We start from the raw sequence: 26,009 nt of genomic DNA, 5'->3' as shown, positions 1-26,009 counted from the left end.
TTAGTGCGTCAAAATGCAAAGGGACCCTAACTATAAAAATAAGAAAATAAAGAAGTGACCTGTTAGAAAATTATAATATTTTTTTTTTCCTGTTTTTTTTTCTTTGAAATTACCAAGTATCTTTTTAAATGCAAAAAAAGGGACAAACCCTCTTCATGAATAGCCCACTCGTCATCCAACTCCGACAGCACTTGGCTGGTGGTGGGTTCCCGGCCCCCCTCCTGTCTCTCTATCTCCGTCCCTGATTTCTGCATTTCCTGACAACTGGACAAACTGAGGCCCCTTGGCAGCCATAAATGGTCCTTAATAAAGTTTAATTCAGTCCTAATGTGTGAAGGGACCTCCCCCCAGCATTCCCTCTCACCTAGCAGGAGGGTCCCACATCAAAAGGTGTAGGCTGGGCCTTCAAGGATCAGTCAATGTGTTGTCCTCACACCAGTTGCGAAGGATCTTAGTTGGCACGTCTCTGGTCTTACAGGGAACCCTGTAAGGTCTCATGTTCTGATATCTGGTCTCTGAAGACCATGTACCACTCCGATTTATTCCAGCAATACGGACCGACGTATGCCGTTAGACCGCCGCACTCCCTGCCGCCCACCTACCCCACCAGCAGCGCCCATCATGATGCCTACAGGTACCCAGGTAAGAGAACATGTTGGGGTCTATTTAGATGTTGGGCTCTCGCTTCTTCTATATCTTCCCTACATCTCAAACAAAAAGTTGCGTGCTGCAATATTTATGGTTCTTGGGGTGAGGTCTCAAATGCCTTCCCCGATGCTCGGAAAGACGTATTAATGCCCTGACGAGGAGGACCAGTCCCTGGGAAACTTGCCTTTTAAAAATGTTGACTGATCTCATTATTCTGGCCATATGTTGAATGATTTCGTTTAGTCATTCTTGTCAGTTTTGAACACAACCGTGACAATTTAGGACCAATCAAAGTGGATTGTTTAAGAGCGGCTCATGGTTTATTTGTGTTGTTAAAGATTCATTGTACAACCATACAGGTTATGGTGAGACGGGACTAAAGGAATCCAAAAGCCCTCCAACCGAATCAGTGCCTAGTGCTGTGTTAAAGATGGAACTGAACAAGCTGGCCATATGTATTACCGCTTCTGTACACTCCCCTTTAGATTTACCAAAATTGGGCAAAATTAGAGCCCACCCAAACAATCCAACGTGTACCCATTCAAGAAGTTTCTTGTAGCTGGTGGTAGATCTACAGAAGATACCAGTAGAATTTCCATAAAAAAATTTCAATTTTTTGAACATTTGTTTGATTTTTTTTTAATAGTTAATGATGACCTCATTAACTATTAAAAAATCAAACAAATGTTCAAAAAATTGAAATTTTTTAATGGAAATTCTACTGGTATATGGCCAACTATATCAGTCCCGCACTGTAGATCTAAACATTACAATCTGATTGTATGTACAATCTTCTGTAGATCTACCACCAGCTACAAGAGACTTCTTGAATGGGTACACATTGGATTGTTTGGATGGGCTCTAATTTTGCCCAATTTTGGTGGTGATCGTTTTCAACTGTACTGACCAAGAAATTTGAAGGAGTAGGATGGACAATTTCTAATAGTGTATGCGCTTTTTGTTTGAGACATTCCATTCATTCCAAAATCGAAATTTAAAACTGAACCAAACTTTGAAATATTTTTGAATTAAATTCAAACCTCTGTTGTCAATATCGTTTGTACTGGTGAGTTTTTTTTTTCTACACAAACGTTTGTTTGAAAATCTATATGAATAATTGGCTTGGGTATAGGTTGAACTGTCTGAGATTCTGAGAGTTGTATTTTTTTTATCATTCTGTGGGCATTTATCCTTATTGACTGTTGTAGCAAGATATCAAATTGCTGTGGGTTAGGATTCTCCTCCCACGATCCCTGTTGATGTGCTATGGATTGGATAGATGTTTATATTACCCTCCTTTTATATGTGGAAAAGTTATACTTTGCTATTGTTTTATTCTTCCTCTTAGTCTCCTCTTCTACCTTTTCATATCTAAAGTAGAACTGTAGAACTTTTTTTTTAGTTTGGATAGCGAATGGGAGAGTTATAACCTCTGTCAGATTTTTTTTTTCACCATCTGTGTCCCATTGCGGAGATTTCCCTTCACTTCCTGTCCCATAGCCAAAACAGGAAGGTCATCAGAACTAGCAGTGGAAGATTTCCCTTCTATTACTTTTTTAGCGACAACCCAAAATGTTGGGGTTTTCTTATACTTCCACTTTCAGTGATAAAGTTAAAGGGATTGTAAAGTAAAATGTTTTATTTTTTTAAAATATTGGATGTGATTGACAGCAGCGCGAGCCAATGGCTGCACTGCTTTCAATCCATACACTCCAGCCAATCAGCGGCCAGGCTGAGCGGTGAAGAGGACGGCGGGGGCGAGCGTGGGATTTCCGAGGGGTCAGGTAAGTAAAACGGGGGGACTGGGGGCGCCGGCAGTGTGAGATGTTTTTTCACCTTAATGCATAGAATGCATTAAGGTGAAAAAAAATTTACCTTTACAACCCCTTTAAATAGGACAAATAGAGAGGATAAATCTCCTTAATGGGGGCACAGGCTGCAATAAAATCGGACAGGTGTTCTAATCCATCTCCACTCCATCCAAAACTAAAATAAAAAAGTTTTGCCTTTAGTAATACTTTAAGTAACTCTAAAGTTAATTAGAATTTATTATAAAAGTCAGAATTCATTTTTTTAAGGGAATGTCCCCCCAAAGGTGGTGCTTATTATCTGCCTTGAGGACCCTGCACTGTAAGTCATGTGACTGTTTAAGGACCATTCTGAGACCCCCTCAACCTTACCTTTTTGACCACAATGCAGAACATGATAGTGACACTTTAAAGCCCCGTACACACTATCAGTTTTTCTGCTGAGTTTTTCCTTCAGATTTACCAAAACCATATAATATGAAGTCAAACCTTAGGAGTTTAAATCTGTATGCAGTCAGGCAGGCCCTTCTACTACATGGTTTTGGTAAATCTGAAGGAAAAACTCAGCAGAAAAACTGATAGTGTGTATGGGGCTTTAGATGAAAATAGAAAGTATTGCAATTAAAGGCCGAATCCATCCACAGCTGATATTTAATCAAACTGAATTATTATATCTCTTAGGGGCCCCAGTTGTGTTTCTGTTGCTATTTCTATCTACCTTCAAGTTGTGTTCTCACTCACCCTTTAACGTTCCTACCTCTTACATTCTCACAATAATTATTATAAAATTGAGCAGGAATGGTGGGAACCCTTCACAATGGGAACAGCAGGTGTACAGACCAGGGAACTCAGCCCAGGGATGATGGGAACACCTCATAATGTGCACAGCAGGTGTGGAGAACTGGGAACTCAGCACAGGGATGGTGGGAACCCCTCATAATGGGCACAGCGGGTGTACAGACCCGGGAACTCAGCACAGGGATGGTGGGAACCCCTCATAATGGGCACAGCAGGTGTACAGACCCGGGAACTCAGCACAGGGATGGTGGGAACCCCTCATACTGGCCACAGTAGGTGTACAGACCTGGGAACTCAGCACAGGGATGGTGGGAACCCCTCATAATGAGCACAGCAGGTGTACAGACCAGGGAACTCAGCACAGGGATGGTGGGAACCCCTCATAATGGGCACAGCAGGTGTAGAGGCCCGGGAACTCAATTCAATTCATAGAGCTCAAAATATAAAAACTGGAGCAAAAAATAATAATTATGTTGTGCCCATATACTAGAGTAAGTAATTACTGATGAGATTTAGATTATGTAGACAAGGGCAAATTATGACACGCTTCAAACATAAGCAAAACCTTGGCCACTTTTTGTCTATTGAGGATGGCAAGAGCTGGCATTCCATAGGGAGAGGGATCCTACGAAGAGTGATTTTTTATTTTAACTTTAAGTTCTGTGTTTAAAGAGGAAGTAAACCCTGATGGGTTTTCTTCCTCTTTGATTCCCTGCAAAGGTAAAGCATAATGGACTACTATGCATCACATAGTAGTCCATTATGTGTCACTTACCTGACACAGAAGCCAGCGATGTCACCGCTGTCCCCTGTAGTTCCGAACGTCCATCTTCTTGGTGGGTCTCGCTGCTCCAGCGCTGTGATTCGCCGTAGCAGCGATGATGTCACTCCCGCGCATGCGCACGGGAGCCGACACTCGCTGCATATTGCCGCGATCTGCGGCTTTCCCAGTGCGCCTGCGCGCCGCTGTCTACGGCGCATGGCTGTCTTCAGGTAAATATCTCCTAAACCGTATAGGTTTAGGAGATATTTCTTGGACCTATAGGTAAGCCTTAATCTAGGCTTACCTGTAGGTCAAAGTGGTTTGTAAGGGTTTACAACCAATTTAAGGTCTTGTTTTTCAAGAACTCTGTTTTATTTGAAAAGTTATTTTGTACAACTAGAGAGTTTAACAAGGTCATTAGATGCAGTTGTGAAGATGATGGGTTTCTTCTAGGGAGATTTCGGATAAATGAATGAGGTTCTGGTTGTTTATGCTCTTATTTTCCTGTTTGGATCGGATAGACTTCATGTTCTGCTGAAGTTCTTTTGTACAACCAGAGTGTAGCAAGGTCATAGGATGTAGTTGTGTGGTTCCAGTGTGCTTATGTTTTTTGGGAGGAGTTGGGTTCTGGAACATTTTAAAAGCTGTGGAGATTATGGAAGGTTTATAGGGAGAGTGTGATAAATGAATGAGGTTCTGGTGGCTTTCTGTAGACCTCTGAGATCCTATGAAGAGGGATATTTTTTTGTTTCGCTTCTTATTCTCCTGTTTGGGTCCAATAGACCTCATGTTCTACTGAAGGTTTCTCAAGAATTCAGTTTTATTTGTGAAGTTCTTTTGTACAGCTGGATAATCTAGTGGTTCTGGTGTGCTTATTGGTTTTGGGAGAGGTTGGGCTATACTGCAGATGGTTCTGGAGCATTTTAGAGGTTGTGGAGTTTATAAAAGGCTTCTAGGGAGATTAATATAAATTTGTGAGGTTCTGTTGGCTTTCTGTAGATCCATGAGATCCTGAAGAGGGATATTTTATGTTTAGGTTATTATTCTCCTGTATGGACCCAATAGACCTTATGTTTTGATGTAGGTTTCTCAAGAATTCAGTTTTATTTGTGAAGTTCTAGTGTACAACCAGAACGTCTATCAAGGTCATGGGATGCAGTTGTGTGGTTCTGATGTGCTTATGGGCCTTGGAAGGAGTTGGGCTATTCTGCAGAAGGTTCTGGAGCATATTCAAGGTTGTGGAGACTATAAAAGGCTTCTAGGGAGATTCTGATATATTAATGAGGTTTCGGTGGCTTTCTGTAGACCATGCCCTTGAATATTAGAGGGATTATAGAGATTCTATGAAGAGGGATATTTTATGTTTAGGTTCTTATTCTCCTGTTTGGATTAGATACACCTTATATTCAGCAGAAGGTTTCTCAAGAATTCTATTTTATTTCTGAAGTTCTATTGTACAATCAGAGAATCTATCAAGGTCATGGGATGCGGTTATTTGGTTCTGGTGTGCTTATGGGTTTTGGGAGGAGTTGAGCCATATTGCACATGATTCTTCTGAAAGATTTTAGAGGTTGTGGAGACTATAGAAATCTTCCAGGGAAATTACTATAAATGAATGAGGTTCTGGTGGCTTTTTGTAGACCCCTGATATCCTGTGAAGGTGGATAAGATAAGTTCTTATACCCCTGTTTAGATCCGATAGACCTCATGTTTTGCTGAAGGTTTCTCAATAATTCATTTATATTTCTAGTTTAGTTATTTTAGATATACTGCACAACCATAGAGTCAATCAAGGTCAGGGGATACAGTTGTGTGGTTCTGGTGTACTTATAGGTTTTGGGAGGAGTAGGCCTGTACCGCAGAAGGTTCTAGAGCATTTTAGAGGTTGTGGGGACTATAGAAGGCTTCTAGGGAGATTCTGATAAATGAATGAGGTTTTGGTGGCTTTCTGTAGACCTCTGAAATCCTATCTATGTCCTTGAATATTAGTGAAGTTCTATTGGCGTTCGTCTTAGGGAGATCTATTGAGGTTCTCATATATTTGTTGAGGTTCTTTTATATTTAGGATGTTGTGTGTATCTGGTCTGTGTTAAATTTATTAGGGAACAGGAGGGGAATCCACCCATCTCGTTAACATAGCTCCTCAGCAGGGTTCCAATTAGCAGGACATGAGGGCTATTTAGCACCTAGCTGTCAAACAGAGCAGCTTGTGACCGACTTGAGGCTTGTGAGAAGAACTGGACTTTGCCGGATGAAACTCCAGCCAACCCTTTTATCATAACTTATGATAAGGACGATGGGAACATTTCATAATAAGTCTTGTAGACTTTGGATAAAGCTAGCCTTAATGTTTGTTATGTCTATGGAAAATGCCTAGTGTCTATTCCTTCCTTCAGGAATTGATTAAAAAGGAGAAATCTTTGGCACAAAAGTGGCTCTTAAAAACACCAACATTGGTTCATCTTTTAGTTTGTTACTCTCTTTGTCATTTTGTACAGCACCATTGTAAATGATGGTGCAGTCTAAAATATTATCAGCACATGCCTGGTGCTAGGAGTAAGACATGTAGCCCTAAAGGGGTTTTAGCACAAAATAACAAATGTAATTTTCACACTAAATACACATGTAATAGGTTAGCTCTTGTGGCACATTATGGCCACTAGATGTCACTGGTGATCATAGGAAATCAATGTATTAAGTAACATACAGACAGAATTCCTGATGGCTGGGCAAATATCTGTGATTATTCTTCCAACATGTTTTTTTTTTTGTATAATTATACCCCTTAAAGTGAATCTATACTTTTCTGATATTAGGCAACGCAACAGTTTCTCGTTACTCTAGGGATCCTATGATGCATTTACTTATCATTAAATCTCATTCTAACACAACCCTATTCCTTTACCTAACCTTAACCCTTATCCTAATGTCTATGCTGGCTACGCACTAGGTTATTGTGTGCCAAATTCAACCAGCCATCACACACGATGACCCAAATCAAACTAAGGAAGTGGTCGGTACTGTTGGTGATGGTTGTGTTGATAAAGTATGTAATTGAGAGGTCCTTGAAAGTAATTGATATAGCCAAACAATTTGAAACAGTATAAGCCCTAGAATACCCAAGTACAGGACACTAATTATTCCCATTTGATATGCCATGGGCTGTCCAACCATAACAATTACAGACAAGGCCAGGATAAGGGGGGGGTTTCCTTGGGCACCGTGGTTTCATGTGAGGTGGAGGGCGCTTTGAGGAGATTTTGGGGGGAGGGGATTTGTGTTGGGAGGGGCAATTTGGGGGGCCGCAGGGGGTAAAAATTGCTAGGAGTAGTGAATTGGGGGGGATTTGGGGGGTTAGTGCTAAAAGGGGTGATATGGTGAAGGGGGGGGGGGAATTGTGCTAGGAGGGGAAACTTTTGTTTGGGGGGGGGATTTGTCCTAGGAGGTAAACATGTGCATTTTGTTTGGTTCCGAATTCTTTTTTTTTTTACGAATTTCGATAAATTACCCAAATTAACGAAAACCCTTTAACAAATGTTTCTGAATATTCATAAATTCAAAAATTCATAAATTGGAATAATCGAATATTCAAAAATTTGCATTCAGGAATTCTAAGTCTGAAAATCAGAAATTTCAGAAATCCTGAAAAATAACTATTACTATTAAATTATAGGTATTGGAAGTTCTTTCCAAATTTGTCTGTTAGTGAACGTAACGAATGCAAATTTATCCAAAGTTACGAATTTATTCAAAATAATGAATGCCGTATCTAAACGAATAGAGCGTAACAAATTCATAATAATAAATAACAATAATAATAAAAACTTTTTATTATTATAATTATTAATTCATTCCGTTCCATTTGTTTAGCTGCGGCATTCGTTGTTTTGGATAATTCGTAACTTTGTATAAATTCGTATTCGTTACATTGACTAACAGCCAAATTTCAAAGGAAATTTCAACTCCTATAATTTAATAGTTAGTTATTATTAGTTAGTTATTTCGAATTTTCGTATTTTCTTTCTTATTTTCGAATTTCTGAATTTTGAGGGGTAGAGGATTTGTGCTAGGAGGGGGTGACCGTTTTTGGGGGAGGGCATTTGTGTTCAGGGATTTGGGGGATGGGGGGGGCAAAGATTTATGCTGGGAAGGGGGGATTTCAGCAGGGGGGCATATTTGTAGATTTATGCTTAGTGCTCAATTTTTTGGGGGGGATTTTTGCTGACACATAATGCTCATACATCTTGTGGGGGGGGGGGATTGTGAATGTTCGCCCTGGGCTCTAGATTACCTTGTCCTGGCAGTGGTTTTAGAGAGCTAAGAAATTAAATGTGCTTTTTTTTTTTTTTTTTGCAGAATTTGAGGTTCCCGCTAGTCAGAGGTATGATGGCCTATTCCCCACGCTGGACCATTCCCAGAGGATTCTGGGAGCCTCCCCGCTCACACCTCTCTCATTGCCCCCTGGTCCTGCCCTTGGGTTTGGGCAGCCGCAGCCCCCATGTGATGCACCTCGTCTGCCTGGAAACGTCAAGATGATACTGGAGAACAGAGAGCTCTGGAAACAATTCCACGCCATTGGAACGGAAATGATTATCACTAAATCTGGCAGGTGAGAAAAATTGGGGGAGGAAAATCAATATTTTTGGGCCGGTTTTGCACAATTGAATACAAAAGTCCTACCCTGCAAGAGCTGCAAACCTCTAATGGTTTCCAGGACCTCCAATAATGATTGTGAATACCAAGTCACTTCTACCTCCTGTTATTCACAGTTTAGGGCTGGGTTCACACTTGAGTTCACAGGCGGCTCACAGCAGGAGTCCGGAGCGTCTCCATTCACCATTTCAGGTCCGATTTCAGCCTGAATTTTTGGCTGAATTCAGACCTGAAATGGACCAAAAGACACACAGGGCTCCATTGCAATTCACACCATTGAGAGACGGTCACAATCTCCTGCTATGCGAATTGGATGTGGGGAAACCCACATCCAATTCGCCTCCCCAGATCCAATTCGCAGTAGTGTGATCCCAGCCTTAGGTACCTAAATCCTTAAGGCTAGGTTCACACCGCTGCGATGCGGGAACGCCGCGAATTTGCGGCGTTTTCCCGCATCGCATACCTCCCGCCGGCAGTTCACACTGCCCTATGCGGACGGCTGGGGGTGTCAATGTTATGTTAATGACACCCCCAGATCCGTCGGCATATCGCAGTGCGATCTGCCGACTCGCACAGGAATCGGATCGCATGGTGTGAACACCCATGCGATCCGATTCCGTTGCGGACCCAAAAAAGGGTCCCGTGCGAGTTTGCTGCGGGACCGCTGCGAGTTCAGCCATACTATCTGTATGGCTGAACTCGCAGCGCTACGGAGATCGGATGTGATTTGCTGTGCGAATCACATCCGGTTCTCCCCCCGCAGCGGTGTGAACCCAGCCTAATAGTTATTTTAGTTTTGGATAGTATAGAGAAAGTTCAGATCCTCTAACAAGTTTTTATTGCTATTAGACTAACCATAGTCTAGGAGGGAAATTACCTCTCCCTTCCGGTTGTGCCTTTGAGACAAGACTAAATCTCTCCGAAGGGACGCATATTACAAATAGAAAGGTATAGATACAAATCTTCTATTAGCCATTGCTGAAAGAGGTGTCCCTGTTGGAAGATGTCCCTTCACCTTGTATTGTTATGAAAACTGTAATATTTGTGATTTCCCATAACTTTCTGTTGTCAACAGGATAAATAGAGAGGGTGCATCTCCCAAGTCCCAGTTATAATAAAACCCTTCCATACTCCATCCAAAAAAAAAAAAAGGTTTTGCTATAGATGAACTTTAAAGCCTAATTTAGACTCCCCCTCTGGCACTGGAGGTCCCTCTGGCAGTATCTTATGTTTTTAATTTCTTTAATATACCTACCTTTTCCAGAAGTTTTCAGGCCAGACATGTTGGTGGTCCTCAATTATGCAGAAAGCAATGATGACATTATCATCAATCTCTGCATCATTTCACTATGAGAGCAGGGAGCCATGGTGACTTTCCTTTGGAGGACAGGTTCATGACACCCTGTACTCACACAAAGTCCTCCCTCTTACAGGTCAAATGACAATGGATGTCATTCAACTGATAAGACTGAGGACATCTTGTGGCAGAGAAGAGGTACTTCAGGAGACACTTTTTTTTAATTTTATTTTTTTCATTCTGATAGGGGATTATTTTCTTTAAAATACAATGTGCCTGGAGTTGGGTTTAATCCATAATTAGTTAAATTCTATACCAGCCATTCTCAACCAGGGTTCTGTGGAGCCCTGGGGTTCCTCCAGAGGTTGCTAGGGGTTCCTTGAGCTGTGGCTGATGAACCACCTTTTTGATGATGCCTACAGAGTTCGAGGTTCAGCACCACTTAGCAAAGCCAGTAGCATGACACAAAATATATTTTTAGCTGTCTCTAAGGGTGGCATTCTGAGCACCATTTTAGGGGGAACATTCTTCCTATTGACCACCAGTATAAGAGGCATTGTTCTATTGACCCCTGATAAATTGTAATGCCGTGTACACACGACTGGACTTTTCGAGGGACTAGGTCCTCGAGACCTGAAAATTATTTTTGGGGTTGCTATAGGGTTAAAAGGTTGAGAAAGCCAGTTCTATACATTTACAAACTTCACTTGAAAAACCTTTCATCCCTTTGATAAATGTAGTTGCCCACTTTTAAACTCTCCAATTCCCATGTCCTTCTGACAGTGTGGTGCCCAGAAATGTAACTATAATATCTGTAATTATAACGTATTAAGTAAAGTGAAGCTGGAATATCTTTTTAAAATGTTTAATTCCTCCCCTTTATCATTCTCTCTCTTTTGCAGACGGATGTTCCCTCAGTGTAAGGTCAGCATCAGTGGTCTGGAGCCAGATGGTAAGTATGTCCTTCTGGCCGACATCGTCCCAGTGGACAACAGTCGCTACAAATGGCAGGAAGACCACTGGGAGCCCAGCGGACGAGCGGAACCGCGGCTGCCGGAGCGAGTGTACATCCACCCGGATTCGCCGGCCCCTGGGTCACACTGGATGAAGCAGCCAATCTCCTTCCACAAGATCAAACTTACCAACAACACCCTGGACCAGATGGGACATGTAAGGCATGCATGGGAGGGCACCAGCACAGAGGGTGGTTTGGAGGGATGTAGTTAAAACTGTATATGAACATTTCAAATATTTTTCCACTTGTATGGATTACCCACTGAAGATCTAGAAAATGTTTTGGTTCTAGATACACTATACACACATAAGAAATTCATCAGCATGGATGGGGTATAAAGTACAGTGGTATTTGTAAGTTTAAAGCATTATACACATTGGGTCCTGTGACTTTGTCTCTCCTCCAGATCATCCTGCACTCCATGCACCGCTACCAGCCCCGTTTCCATATCGTCCGAGCTCAGGATGTCTACAGCCGCCGATGGGGAGGGTGTTCATCTTTCACCTTCCCAGAGACCCTCTTCCTGACCGTCACCGCCTACCAGAACGAAAAGGTGAGATCAAGGGTGTTGTTAAAGGGTGGGCACCCCAAAAACCTAATATTTCAGTTTTGGATAGCTTATAGCAGGCAGATTACTAGCAGAGCATTGTAGTTTCTGCATAAAGTGTAACTAATGACTCCTCTGCCTGCCCCCCAAATGTGTCAGCGTGCTTAATGTGAGGTTCTAGAAGCACATTCACTTTCTACTTCATGGTGTCCTTCCATTTATATGCTGTGCACCTCTGTACCTTTGTGAGTATGCATTCTATTGGTTTCCTTTTATTTTAATAAATACTTTTTTACTCAGGTAATGCACCATCGGCTTGCGCCTTCCCTTTTTTTTGTTTTTGTAGTTCCACATTGGATATCCCGGGAGGGCTGCATCCGCCGGGCATTGGACCGAGTATGTGATGTGTCACTGGTTTGGCCATCCCTCTGATGAGGACCACTGAGCGCTGGGAGTGTTTGGCTGTCTTTTCTTGTTGAGCGAGCCTATTTAAAATGAATAGGCCGCCAACACACTGTAATATGTCTAAAATTGCACATGATCCTTTTTTCTAATGCAAGTGCATTGGGGTGCCATTCAAAATGAATGAATTTCATGCATAACTGCAACGCAGAACTTTAAAGTAATTCTAGATATTGCTTCTGCTGGTTGGATATCGTCGTTAGGAGAAAACATGGGACAACTTAGATTGAAAGAAAACACATTTGTAGGTGTGTAAGGGAATGTTTTAAAGCCCAAACCCAATTCTTTTTTTACAACAGAAGTTATATTATAAACTCTGTGAACCTTTTAATCTTATCTGTGTCCCCTTGGGGAAATGTTATCCTCACTTCATGTCTACTTGCTGGATGTCAAAAGAAACAGGAAGTGGCGGTCAAAGGTCATCTCTTTGCTTGAGTAGGGACTGGGTGTTCATGGAGGAAAATGCAAAAAGCAGGATGTAAAAAGTCCAGATTTTATTCTATTCGGACTCTTTCATGATTAAAAAATCCAATGCATTTTGGTCATTCAAAGGGTCCTCCTTGATCAGGGCTTGGTGCTGTTGAACAGAGTGTGCACTGGACTGATAAACCCAAGGGATTCTGAGTGGTATTGCCCAGAGGTGCCAGTTAAGCCAGGTCCCCTTTATCAGTCCAACAGATGCTTTGTTCAACAGCACCAAGTTCTAAAAACTGGGAAGATCTTTCAACCCCAGAAACATGATTTTTTTTTTATGATATAAGAGTCTGAAAAAAAATTATATCTGGACTTTATATGTTCTGTTTTTGACACTTGCCCCTTTGCATACTCGTGAATGTCTGTGTCTCCATCACATGTGTGAGTGACAGAGTTGGACCAGTATGTGGTCCGGCATCACTGGAGGTGATCTAGGATTAGGTTGTCCTTCAAGGGTTTATAAAAACCAATGAAGGTCTAATGTAGGTAAGCGTTGCTGGGGTGTTGGCTGCTGCCTCTCTGGTAGAGACAGAAAGGTGCTCTGTAAGATAGCCCTGGATAGGTGTAGAGGAGGTGCTGGGTATAGCAGATGATCACATTCGAGGCTAATATTAAATTGTTTATTAAAATTGACAGTTCACATACGATGTGAAGGAAGTGTCACAGCTGTGATGGTAGGTGGCCATCTGACAGCACTTAAAGGGCTCTATCATAATTGACCTGTGACTCTAGGTCAGTCACGACCACAACCACCATCACAGTCATGGATTTGCTGAAATAGTGTCGGGTTAAGTGGCGCTGCCTAAAAACAGGTTTCCATTCCAAAGTGGACTCAAAGAGTATAAATGTTGTAGACATGTCACTGGAGAAGTGATCGAGGGGGTGTACATCTCACCTAGGTTGCTACACAGTGTGAGATGGTAAATCCAGGATGGATCAGTTTCTCAGCAGCGATATGCTGCTGAGTTGTTATTTAATTTTTGCCGGGCCTGGGTTTATATGGAATGGCAGGTAGGTTTGGTAGAGGGACCTGTCATTCCACATCCCCCGATCCAGTTCTGGGTTTGGGATCAGGTGAGCTTTGATCCTAATTAGCCTGGGAAGGTAAAGGCTCTGCAAGGCCTGCAGGTGATTGCTCCCAGCCAGGGAATGAACAGCCTGTATGTTGAAGGAAGCTGCAAGCACAGACACTGCTGGAGCTAAAACCCACCCTGCGATATCCAGACGAAAAGACGCTGTCTTTATAAATGTCAGATAGGTGAGAAGAACCTGTTAGTAAGCGCCCAGCCGGGCTAGGACTTTTGTTTATTTTGTTGTACTTAGAAAGCACGGTGTTGCTGTATGTTTTGTTTGCTGGACTGTTTGTACCACGAATAAACGCCAAGATCTGCTTCATATATTCCAAGTCTGCTGTGAACTGTGTCCAAACACACCCTACCCCGGGAAGATCCCTTACAATTGGTGTTCGAATGCGGGCAACAGACGGTTGCTAGGGGCAACGGTGTGGACAGACTTGGCTACAGCTGCTTATGTCCTGGGTGAAAGCTGCATCTAAACTCCAAGAACAGTCCAGCAACATGGAGGAGATGCTGAAGCAGTTTATGCAAGTGAGTTTGCAACAACAGCAGGCGCAGACAGAGGCCAATAAACGACATGAACAGTCCATGGCTGCACAACAGCAGATGATGGCTGCACAACAACAACTTCTCGAGCACCTGATAGCAAATCGAGAGGCGCCTGTGGTTGCTAATCCACCCACAGTGGAGGGAGCCGCTCCAGAAATTTTTTTTGGGAGAAGGACTGTGCAGAAAGCGCTGCAAAAGATGACTGCTGAGGACGATGTTGAGGCCTTTCTAACAATATTTGAGCGCGTGGCTGAGCGAGAGAAGTTACCAGCCGCTGAATGGGCAGAGGTAATTGCGCCCTATTTAACAGGTGAACCTCAAAAGGCCTACTATGACCTCAGTGAGCAAGAGGTCAAGGACTATACTCGGCTAAAAGCGGAGATACTTGCCCGACTAGGAGTTACTACTGCGGTCCGTGCCCGGAGGGTACGCAACTGGAGCTACAGTCTGGACCAATCAGCGAGGTCCCAGATGTATGACCTAATCCATTTGGCAAGAAAGTGGTTGGAGCCAGACACTTCTACTCCTGCACAAATCCTAGAGAAGATCGTGATGGATCGCTACCTCCGAGCACTTCCTACTGACCTGCAACGCTGGGTGGGACAAGGTGATCCTAAGGATGCAAACGAACTTGTCAACCTTGTGGAGAGGTTCCAGGCGACTGAGGACTACCTCCGTGATGTTCCTGCAGCATCTTCACCTCCCCGGAGCGCCAGACCTGTGCCGTCAGCTGGTAAGAGACTTCCATCTATTGGGGGAGTGTGGAGGGCTGCTGATGGAGGGATAAGGGCTCAAGTGGTGTCTCAGGGACAAAAGACTGGTGATGGTCCCGGGTGGCTAAGGGGCTCTAAAAAGGACTCCTTGCCAAGGAGACCAGCCCCTATCCAGTGTTGGAGATGCCATGAGGCGGGACACGTGTCTGCCCATTGCCCTCTTACCTCTGAACCCATGGAATGTGACGCTAGCCGGCGCCAGTCGCTATTTGCGGAACCATCTTGTGCTGCAGTTCCTGGACTAGAGACTGAACCGCAAATCTGCAACATCACAATCAATGACTTTCCTGTTAAAGCGTTAATGGACTCAGGAAGCCTTGTAACCTTGGTGCATGCTAGCCTGGTGGCTGGGGACTTAGAGCCTAACAAGCATATGAGTGTTGTGTGCATACATGGTGATACAAAAGTGTACCCTATAGTGCGGGCTAAAGTCGGGACTAAACAAGGCACCGTACAATATGAAGTGGGTGTGGTTAAAAACCTCATGCATGATGTAATATTGGGCCGCGATTTTCCGTTATTCTGGGCTCTCTGGGAAAAAAGAGAAATCCCCAAAAGGAGTGAGGATACCTCTAAGGAGGTTGCCTTGTCCGCTGTGAATGATAAAAGTATGCAGGATGAAAATGATTGTTTTCCTTTGCAGGTCCTGGTTGGGGAGGAGGATCCTCCCACTGAGCAAAATATACTAGACTTAGAGGTGTCTAGGGATAATTTTGGGGCTGCACAATTACAGGACCCCACTCTCAAAAATGCGAGAGAGCAGGTTACTGTTATGAATGGGGTACCTCAGGAACCAGATGCTGAAAAAAGATTTCCACATTTTTCGGTGACTAATGATCTTTTCTATAGAGTCAATAAGATTAAGGATGAGATTGTGGAACAGCTTCTGGTACCTAAGCCGTACCGGCGTCAGGTGCTTGACATGGCTCATAACCATGTTCTTGGGGGACACTTGGGGACTGACAAAACGAGAGAGAGGGTTCTCCAGAGATTTTTTTGGCCGGCCATATATGATGACATTAAAAAATACTGTGAGTCGTGCCCCACATGTCAGGTTAATGCCCCAGTGTCTCATTTTCGCAGTCCTTTGGTTTCGCTCCCTATTATAGAGGTGCCTTTTGAGCGTATTGCCATGGATTTAGTGGGTCCCATTGTAAAGTCAGCTAGAGGACACCAGTATATTTTGGTAGTCATGGATTATGCGACCCGCTATCCTGAGGCTGTACCCTTAAGAAACACTGCATCTAAAACAATTGCACGTGAGTTGTTTTATATGTTCTCTAGGACTGGGATCCCCAAAGAAATCCTAACTGACCAAGGTACGCCATTTATGTCGAAAGTAATGAAGGAGTTATGCAAACTATTTAAAATCTCACACATCCGTACCTCTGTATACCACCCCCAGACGGACGGATTGGTGGAGAGATTTAATAAAACTTTGAAACATATGTTGAAGAAAGTGGTGGAAAAAGATGGTCGTGACTGGGATCATTTATTACCCTACCTCATGTTTGCTATTAGGGAAGTGCCCCAAGCGTCCACCGGGTTCTCACCATTCGAGTTGGTCTATGGTCGTCACCCTAGGGGTCTACTGGACATCGCAAAAGAGACATGGGAGAATGAGTCCACCCCATACAAGAGTGTTATTGAACATGTAGCACAAATGCAGGACCGTATAGCCACTGTAATGCCCCTCGTAAGGGAACACCTCCAGAGGGCTCAAGAGGCCCAAAGTAGGATTTACAATCGGTCCGCAAGAATCAGGACATTCAACCCAGGCGATAGGGTCCTTATACTAGTCCCCACTGTTGAGAGTAAATTCTTGGCGAAGTGGCAAGGTCCTTATGAAATTGTTGAAAAGATCAGTGAGGTGAACTACAAGGTGCACCAACCAGGTAGAAGGAAGCCTTTCCAAGTTTATCACATAAACTTGATCAAGCCCTGGAAAGACAGGGAATCCTTGGTGGCGACAAATACTGTTAATAATTTGTCACAACCAATCCCTCCAGTCAAGGTAGGTGATACTCTATCAGTGTCACAGAAACAGGAGGCTCAGGAATTTCTACAGAAAAACAAAAACAAGTTCTCTGACCTCCCAGGGCGTACACACCTCATCCATCATCACATTGAAACTGAGCCTAGAAGCAGAGTAAACCTTAAGCCCTATAGGATACCGGAGGCACGTAGGGAAGCCGTATCTGCCGAGGTAAAACGTATGCTTGCGCTGGGGGTAATTGAGGTGTCCCAGAGTGAATGGTCCAGCCCAATTGTGCTAATCCCAAAGCCCAATGGAACTTGGAGGTTCTGTAACGATTTCAGAAAGTTGAATGAGATCTCCAAGTTCGATGCGTATCCTATGCCCAGGGTAGATGAGTTAATTGAGAAGTTGGGTAACGCCAGGTACATAACCACCCTCGATCTCACAAAGGGCTACTGGCAGATTCCACTGTCTGCTGAGGCTAAAGAGAAAACGGCATTCTCTACCCCTGATGGACTATTCCAGTATGTAGTGATGCCATTCGGGTTACATGGAGCGCCTGCAACCTTCCAGAGGTTGATGGACTTAATTCTGCGACCACATCGTGATTACTCAGCTGCCTACCTCGATGATGTGGTCATTTTTAGCCCTGATTGGGAAAGTCACCTCTGTAAGGTACAGGCCGTGTTGGATGCCATAAGTGATGCGGGGTTGACCATAAATGCCGAGAAGTGTGCTCTAGCCCTAGAAGAGGCCAAATATCTGGGCTACATTATTGGGAGAGGGTTGATTAAGCCACAGCTAAATAAGATTGAGGCAATACAGAATTGGCCTAGACCCCTGACAAGGAAACAGGTTAGAGCTTTCCTGGGTATTACGGGGTATTACCGTAGATTTGTGCCGAACTTTGCCTCAGTTGCTGCTCCACTAACTGACTTGACAAAGGGCGGAAAGACAGCAATGGTCACGTGGACCCCAGAGGCCGAGAAGGCTTTCCAAAGCCTTAAGTCTGCCTTGTGCCAACCACCTGTGTTAATCACCCCCGATTTCAGGCGAAAATTTCTGGTCCAGACAGATGCCTCTAACACAGGCTTAGGTGCAGTACTCTCACAAGTAGTGAATGGTGAGGAGCATCCGGTGACGTACTTGAGTAGAAAACTAACCCCGGCCGAGAAAAATTATGCCATTGTGGAGCGAGAATGTTTGGCAGTAAAGTGGGCTCTAGAAGCTTTAAAGTATTACTTGCTAGGCAGGAAATTCAAGTTGGTGACAGACCATGCCCCCCTAACATGGATGAAGTTAAACAAGGAGAGAAATGCAAGAGTGACTAGATGGTTTCTGTCCCTACAAAACTTTAATTTCACTGTGGAACACAGGCCAGGGAAATTACAGGCAAATGCTGATGCATTGTCGAGGGTAAGTTGTCTGTGGGGACAAAAGGCTCAGCCCTCCGGTCTGAAAAAGAGGGGGGGGATATGTAGACATGTCACTGGAGAAGTGATCGAGGGGGTGTACATCTCACCTAGGTTGCTACACAGTGTGAGATGGTAAATCCAGGATGGATCAGTTTCTCAGCAGCGATATGCTGCTGAGTTGTTATTTAATTTTTGCCGGGCCTGGGTTTATATGGAATGGCAGGTAGGTTTGGTAGAGGGACCTGTCATTCCACATCCCCCGATCCAGTTCTGGGTTTGGGATCAGGTGAGCTTTGATCCTAATTAGCCTGGGAAGGTAAAGGCTCTGCAAGGCCTGCAGGTGATTGCTCCCAGCCAGGGAATGAACAGCCTGTATGTTGAAGGAAGCTGCAAGCACAGACACTGCTGGAGCTAAAACCCACCCTGCGATATCCAGACGAAAAGACGCTGTCTTTATAAATGTCAGATAGGTGAGAAGAACCTGTTAGTAAGCGCTCAGCCGGGCTAGGACTTTTGTTTATTTTGTTGTACTTAGAAAGCACGGTGTTGCTGTATGTTTTGTTTGCTGGACTGTTTGTACCACGAATAAACGCCAAGATCTGCTTCATATATTCCAAGTCTGCTGTGAACTGTGTCCAAACACACCCTACCCCGGGAAGATCCCTTACAATGTATAAAAATAAATACAAATAAGAATAATAATAAAAATCAAGATCTTTTTACCAAGAGCCCAATAGTGTCTATTGGGGCTCCATATTAGTAAACCCAGAAAACTAGAGGGAACCTCAACTTCACCCTAACAAAATTAAAATAAACAGTGGGTGTAGTAAATCTATAGGCCACCGGGGACAGTGGACACAAAACCTGGAACTCTAGTATTGAGGACTACTAATCACATCCGTTGCGCATTAAATCTCCAAAACAGCAGGGGTAACAAGAGCTTACGATGTTAGAACAGGTTAAAGTATTATCTTATAGGGGGTAAAACAACACTCAATCTCAAATAAAATATAGCTTTAGCCAAAAAACTAAAAATCACGTGTCGCAAACTACATGTGCAACCTGATGCGATTATGAATCAAGTTGCAACAATACAAAAAAATTTTTTGTTGCTCAATGTTAAACCTACTAACAAAAAATACCAAAGTACCATAGGTACCCCAAACCAATATATAGTAATGGAAGTATCTATGTATATTTGGTATAACATACAGTAATGGTCAAACTAAAATCCCATATGTATACTCAAACAGTGTTAGGTGACAAAATTTTTTTTACCAGTGTCTAAGTTGAACCTGTGTGGTGTAACACAGATATATATATATATAAACTTAATGATTAATTGTAAAAAATATATGTAGACACTTTACATACCAAAAATCGAGACAATTATAAAATAAGAAAGAAATGTGTATGTGTTAGTGCACACAAGGGGTGAAAAAACTATAACAAACCCTTTTTGTGATAGAAGGTTTAAAAAATATATATATATATGAAAAAGTGCAAATACCCGTAAAAAGTGAAAAAGTAAAAAGTCACAGTCATGATGAAGGGAAAGGGCCCAAAATTGGCATTGGCTCTCAACATCACCTGTGAACTGTCAATTTCAATAAAACGTTTAGTATTAACCTCAAGTGTGATGCTCTTCTATATCAAGTGTGCCTCGTCTACACCAGGGGTCTCAAAAACTTTTGAAACTAAGGGCCAGTTTACTGTCTGTTTGACTTGAGGGGGTAAGACTGTGGCCAATGTAAGTACAAAATGCCTTGGTGTCAATGGGAGTAAACAATTTCTCATCATTGGCATCAGTGGGAAAAATAATGCCCCATTGTTGGTCTCAGTGGGAAGAATAGTGCCCCATTTTTGGTATCAGGGTCAGGAAAGGAATAGTGCCCCATCATTGGTGTCTGTGTGAAAAATAGTGTTCCATCATAGGACTCAGTGGAAGGAATAGTGCCCCATCATTGGTATCAGTGGGAGGAATAGTGCCCCATCATTGGTGTCAGTGGGAGGAATAGTGCCCCAATGCCAAAATAAGAGCAAGCAAAGGTCCACAATTTGGAGACCACTGGTCTATACTCATCCTATGTCCCCATCAGGGAGACTTCCCCACATTTCTTGCCCAGGTAGTGGAAGTGGAAGCGATATGAATCGTCAACAGGAACAAAACCAGACTTTACAGCCAGACAGAAAAATGTCCTCCATAGGGACACAGATAGTATTTAAATTCCAACAGGAGTATTAACCCTTCCCTCCTTTATATAAGAAGATAACGTTTTTGTTGGTGTCTGGCTTTAGTCTCACTATGAAAAGGTTGATGGGGTTATCTCAGATGGGTCACAGTAGAGATAATAGGACTTGATGGTAAGTTAGCACTCTAGATGTTGGAATAGGTGTGGTGAAAAGCAGGGGGGTGGGTACCTCCTCTGGGTCATCAAGTGGACACCTTCTTTTTTGGTGACATTCTATCTATTTTCTACTTTCTTGCTTGCAGATCACACAGCTGAAAATCCAGACCAACCCATTTGCAAAGGGGTTTCGGGAAGAGGGACTGAAGAATAAGAGGTAGGGACAAAGTACACCAAGTTTCTCATAGCTTTTTTTTCCAGCAAAGTCAATTATGCACCAGATGCCAAAGAGTACTATTGCAAGTAAAGGAGAACTCTAGGCAAACACCTAGCTCCACAGTGTAAAAACATAACTGTTTAACCTTCTGAAGGTTTAGCAAAGCAACATGCATGCTTTTGTGCTTCACTCTCCATTCTGTGTTGTGTGGTTGGGGGGGGGGGGGGGGGGGGAAAGAGATACACAAAACACTGTTGGCATTTCTAGAGTAGGTTCAGCATGCCAGTGAAATCAAAACACGATTGGAATATTTACCGGTGGAGCTGTTTCTGATGTTTTAACCCAAATGTAGAAGAGATTATCCATTTTTTACTGCACGTTGATACAAAAGTAATAAAACTCATTGTTTCATTACAGAGATCGCTCAAACAGAGCCAAGAGGAAACCAGTGAACACAGAACAAGACCAGGAGTCCTTCCAGCCAGGTAGGCATTTCATATATTGCACTCCATTCCCAGGTATGGATGTGGAAGGGAATCAATAAAGGGGTCCAAACAACCCTTCATAGGGGTGTCAAACTCAATTTCATTGTGGGCCGCATCAGTATTATGGTTGCCTTCAAAGGGCTGGGTGAACACTCCCCCCTTACATTAGATGTCAAGACCCCCCAGCCATCAGAAGTTAAGAGTCCCCCACCAACCCTTAAATAACAGTGCACCCCCCTTAGCTTGAGCTGCTTCTGGGAAGAAGCTGGGGACAGAGCTGGAAAGCAGAAAGGGCAGGGTCTGGAGGAGGACTATAATCAGCTTCCGGAGTCTAATCAATGCTAAAACCAAGAGAGGTGGAGATGAGAGGGTGCTGCAGCTGCACGGAGAACCAGAGGATCTGGTGGAGGAGATTTGTCCTCCTCTCTGCTGCTGACTGCTGAGACAAGGTAGGTTGGAGACAAGGGGTGTGCCACCGCTGTTGGAAAGGTGCGGGGGGCCACATGAAATGGCCTGGTGGGCCGAAGTCAGCTTGTGGGCCTTTTGTTTCACACATGTGCTTTTATTAGTTCACTTCGCTGCCAGTGGATCTCCAAATAAAGCACCTTGTGAAATGGATAGCATAGTCATACTCAGCAGATCGTCAGAGTAGAAACTATTGGACGGGAAGATTTGATTGGACATACATGGCACAGTTTACCCAAAAAAGAGGTTCCTAAACTTCAAGTAGATGTTCTTCTTTTAGTAGAATGCTGTACTGTATGGTCTATTTGTTTACTGACTGTATGTCCTGTCTTCTCTGTTGCTTTCTTTACTCCAACTCTGCGCTCTAGCTGAATGTAAGAGACCCCTTTACTCGGGACCCTGTGACTCCACCCTGGACATCAGTAGTGGCCTGGCTCTCCCACTCCCAAGTCCTGACTGCTCCTTCCACCCCATCACACCCCCCAACCCAACACCACCCTCTGCCGAAGCTACTGAGCCTTCAACGCTACCCATGACAGCCAATCAGGATCAAGGAGCCAGCCTGGACATGAACCCCCAAACTACAGAGACCTATTTGCCTCCAGAAAGACAGGCCTACTCAAAGATGCCATCAGCAGGAGTTGGCAACATGTATACATGGTAAGTAGTATTTTACCTCTAAAGTACTGAAAAAAAAGTCTAACTATGTTTAATCTGTTGGGGCCCAGCTCTGTTCTTCTCCACTTTTCATGTAGTATGCTATGCTTCATGACGTAAGTCCCTCATAATAGTGGCGGCAGATGTACAGACCTTAAAAAGGCCACTGGAGATTACCACATTTTAAAGACATAGAAAAACAGCTGGTTAAAATTTCGATCTTCAAGGCTTCATAGTGTAAAACCACTATGTTCTTTATTGACATGAGAGAAAGATACTCACATTTGGAAACATATACAAAAAACAGCAAACAAACTAGCCACCGCTCGATCTGGGGGTAGGATGACGTCAGCACAAGTTCCACCCCAGGGGGTTTCATCATAGGAGACGTTCTCAAGGGGCCAGTTTTAGATTTTGAAGCCTTTGTTACTTGTTTCTTACTGAAATCCTGATGCTTGCTGAGTGGTGTTGGTTATAGCTAAATTCCTATAGAACCCCCGCTGGTGGTTTCTGATCTCCGTGAAGGAGTGTGGTGAAGGCCCTTAGACATCTAAAAAGTGCTATCTGACCTCTCAATTTTTAGCGTCTTTCTTTTTGGTAAGAGGCAAATTTTTGAAGTGGTGGTGGAAATCACAAAGTGGTTGGAAGATTTCAAGTGCCAATATTGCAATATTTAATTTTTGGTGGATTTATGTACTTTGATTTTTTTTTTTTCCACTATCGGGTTCATATACATATATAGTATTATATGATCTGAATTTAAAGGTGCAGTGCCACAATTTTTTGTTATTGGATTAATTACATACCGTATTTTCCGGCGTATAAGACGACTTTTTAACCCATTAAAATCTTCTCAAAAGTCGGGGGTCGTCTTATAGGAAACTTCTGCGATCGCCGTGGAGGGAGCTCCAAAATACCGCAGCCGCCGTGACATCCGCCCTGTATGCAAGCTACAAGCTGCAGGCGTCTGGGATGCCGAAAAAAAAAAAAAAAGACATACAGCGGCAAAACACGCCTCTTTCACCCGTCTGGCCCGCCCTCCTATCCTATTACCATACCTCTTCTCTGACGAGCTTTCGCTCCTGAGGACTGGAGCGAAGAGGAGCAGGCGCGCATGTGCTAGTTCTGAGAGGCAGATGTACGGTAATAGGATACAAGGGCGGGCCAGACAAGTGAAAGGGGCGTGTTTTACATTAGTCTTGGAGACAGGGAGGGCTGGGCAGGCAGGGAGAGCTTACCGGACTATGATTTGTTTAAAGCAACCAGCAAATCGCTGGTAAGGTGGCTGTTATACCACATACAGTACTAGTAAAATATCTACCGGTATACCAGTACAGCAGTATCTACAGTACAGTACCAGAGGGGTAGTCTTATACGGAGAGTATATCCCAAACACTACATTTTAACTGGAAATGTTGGGGGTCGTCTTATACGCCCAGTCGTCTTATACGCCGGCAAATACGGTACTTGTATCTAGGTGTTCTTGAGTGCTAACATATCATAAATGCCCAAAAGGGATCTACCACATTTAAGGAAATGGACTTGTCCCAGTGGGTAGCTTGTATGAGGTGGGTAATGACCATTGGCACTAAGGAAGCCTAAATTATGGAGCCATTATTCAGGCTAAATAAAGGTTTCAGAAACCAAATACCAAAGAAAAAATTGGATTTTAAAGGCGCCACACGCACTGATTCTCAGATACTCAGTATATTTTGCAATACCATATAAAGCTTTGTTGGGCTTGTTCTTGTTGAACCTCATCAGTGCAAGATTTAGAAATCATGGATTTTTCAGAGTAGAACTGAAGCAACACGATAGTACAACCCACCAGGTTATCAAAATAAAAAGACTTCCAGTAAAATCCCATGAATATGACCCAATGCTTCAGAACTCATATCTGCATCTGGCGCTGATGAGATCTAGGCTTCATCTGTGCTATACAATAGCTGTAATAATAGTAGAATAGTTTGCATTACTCCACACAATCACAAACTGAAGTTCCCACAGCTACCCATGCCTTTTGCATTGTAGCCATTGTATAGTATTAGACATTAACACTAGAACCTAACTACATAATTTTTTTTTCTCCCACCAGCCAATCAGAACCTGCTGTCTCTCAGGGTCAAGTGGTCCCTCGTCCTCCATCCTTGCAGAGGTTCACCCCGTCGTTTCAAGCCTCTCAGGACACCGCCCCGCTCTATGATGGACAAGTAGATTTTAGGCTGTATGGGCAGGAAATGAGCTGCACAGCAAATTACGGCTCACCAACCTGCACTGGGACTCCTCCTGGAGCAGATGAAGAGTCTAGCAGAGGTTACTCCAAGAACTCTGATGTGCGTTTTCAACACTTCTTACCAAATTCTGGGCCCAAGCCAGGACTGCAGTTCTCAGGAGCTCAGCTTCAACGCCTCTACACAGGGGGTGGCTGGATGTAAGATGCCCTTCAAGAGAGCCCGAGCCGCCAGCCTTGTCAGATGGACTTTTAAGGCCAAAACAGGAACCCAACTACAGAAGAGACAATTTGGTGTTTAATTTGTCAGGTACAAAAGGGTATGAAGTCTTGAAACTCTAGGCCTGTGCCTATAGACCAGCCCTGGACATACACCATATTTCCCATGATCCTATTGTGGTCACATGCTCCCTTTATGCCTACATTCACTGAAAGAAGCTGCTTTACCCATTATTAAGACCACCTCTTATTGTTTGCCCCCATTTTTGACAGACATAAATTAAATCAAGATCTGTAAGGACCTCTAAGAGATGTTCACTTTTTCTTATTCTGAGTACTTCAAGATGTCAGGATGGCTTTTTAATAAACATTAGAAAAAGATGGAGCACAATTCACTGATGTGGCACCACATCCATGAGCGTGCGAGAAAGCAAAAATTAAGAAAAATGGATTTTAAAGGTGCCACTCTTGACCCCAAAAGAAGAACTTGGTTAGTATAAAAAATGAATAATTGTATTTGTATTTGTTACAAAAAATGTCAAAATACCTATATCCATAAAAACATTTTATTGCAATTACATATAAGAGGTTCCCTAAGACAGATACTCATTCTACTAAGCCATATCCCATGGGTATACAATTAGAAAGTGACATTCAATATACATTCAATACAACTGTTTTAGGCTAGACTGCAGAAGACAATTAGGTGCTGATCTCTACAGGTTTTGCTGCTTATTTGCTTCCTCAGGAGCCCATACATATAACTAAGATCTTGTGACACTATATCCAGATGGGAAAGATGACCCAGGTCACCTCAAAGCATGGAGGGGGCATGTTGCAATTAAGCGGCTAATAGGAACCCCAAGATGGCAGTGCATGACACTGTTCCAATAGATTGTACAAAAGAGTGTTGAGCCCTTGTCCCAAAAAGGCCAAAAGCCGAGCAGTTTTGATTATGCTTAAAATGTTCAAAGATTTGTTAGCCGGTCCAGCAACATGTCTCCACGACCCTCTTACTCTTTTGTACAATCTCCATCTATTGGAACAGTGTTATGCACTGCTCTCTTGGGGTTAGCTGCCTAATTGCAATGTGCCCTTTCCATACTTTGAGGCAACCTGGGTCATCGTTCCC

At 43.3% G+C, this 26,009-nt stretch overlaps 1 protein-coding gene across 1 annotated transcript; it reads left to right on the top strand.

Moving 5' to 3' along the window:
• Positions 1-524: 524 nt before the first annotated feature.
• On the top strand, positions 525-25,063 carry TBX6 (T-box transcription factor 6). Its single transcript, XM_077449954.1, has 8 exons — positions 525-642; positions 8,374-8,626; positions 10,870-11,137; positions 11,389-11,535; positions 20,751-20,821; positions 21,239-21,306; positions 22,140-22,431; positions 24,524-25,063. The coding sequence occupies exons 1-8, from the start codon at positions 525-527 to the stop codon at positions 24,861-24,863; spliced, it is 1,557 nt and encodes a 518-aa protein (XP_077306080.1). The 3' UTR covers positions 24,864-25,063.
• Positions 25,064-26,009: the final 946 nt, after the last annotated feature.

The sequence above is a fragment of the Lithobates pipiens genome, unplaced genomic scaffold (genome assembly GCF_037356315.1).
Source record: "Lithobates pipiens isolate NorthernLeopardFrog02 unplaced genomic scaffold, aLitPip1_a1.2 Scaffold_22, whole genome shotgun sequence".
NCBI classification, from domain to species: Eukaryota; Metazoa; Chordata; class Amphibia; order Anura; family Ranidae; genus Lithobates; species Lithobates pipiens.
Note: the sequence above shows the minus strand (reverse complement) of the source record. Positions and strands in the feature narration are given on the sequence as shown.

What these genes read in the sequence shown, in the direction of transcription:
- TBX6 (XM_077449954.1), top strand. Translation starts at nt 525, where the DNA reads ATGTACCACTCCGATTTATTCCAGCAATACGGACCGACGTATGCCGTT. An exon ending in CCGCCTACCAGAACGAAAAG is followed by an intron (nt 11,536 to 20,750) that starts GTGAGATCAAGG and finishes TCTTGCTTGCAG; the next exon opens with ATCACACAGCTGAAAATCCA. An exon ending in GTTGGCAACATGTATACATG is followed by an intron (nt 22,432 to 24,523) that starts GTAAGTAGTATT and finishes TTCTCCCACCAG; the next exon opens with CCAATCAGAACCTGCTGTCT.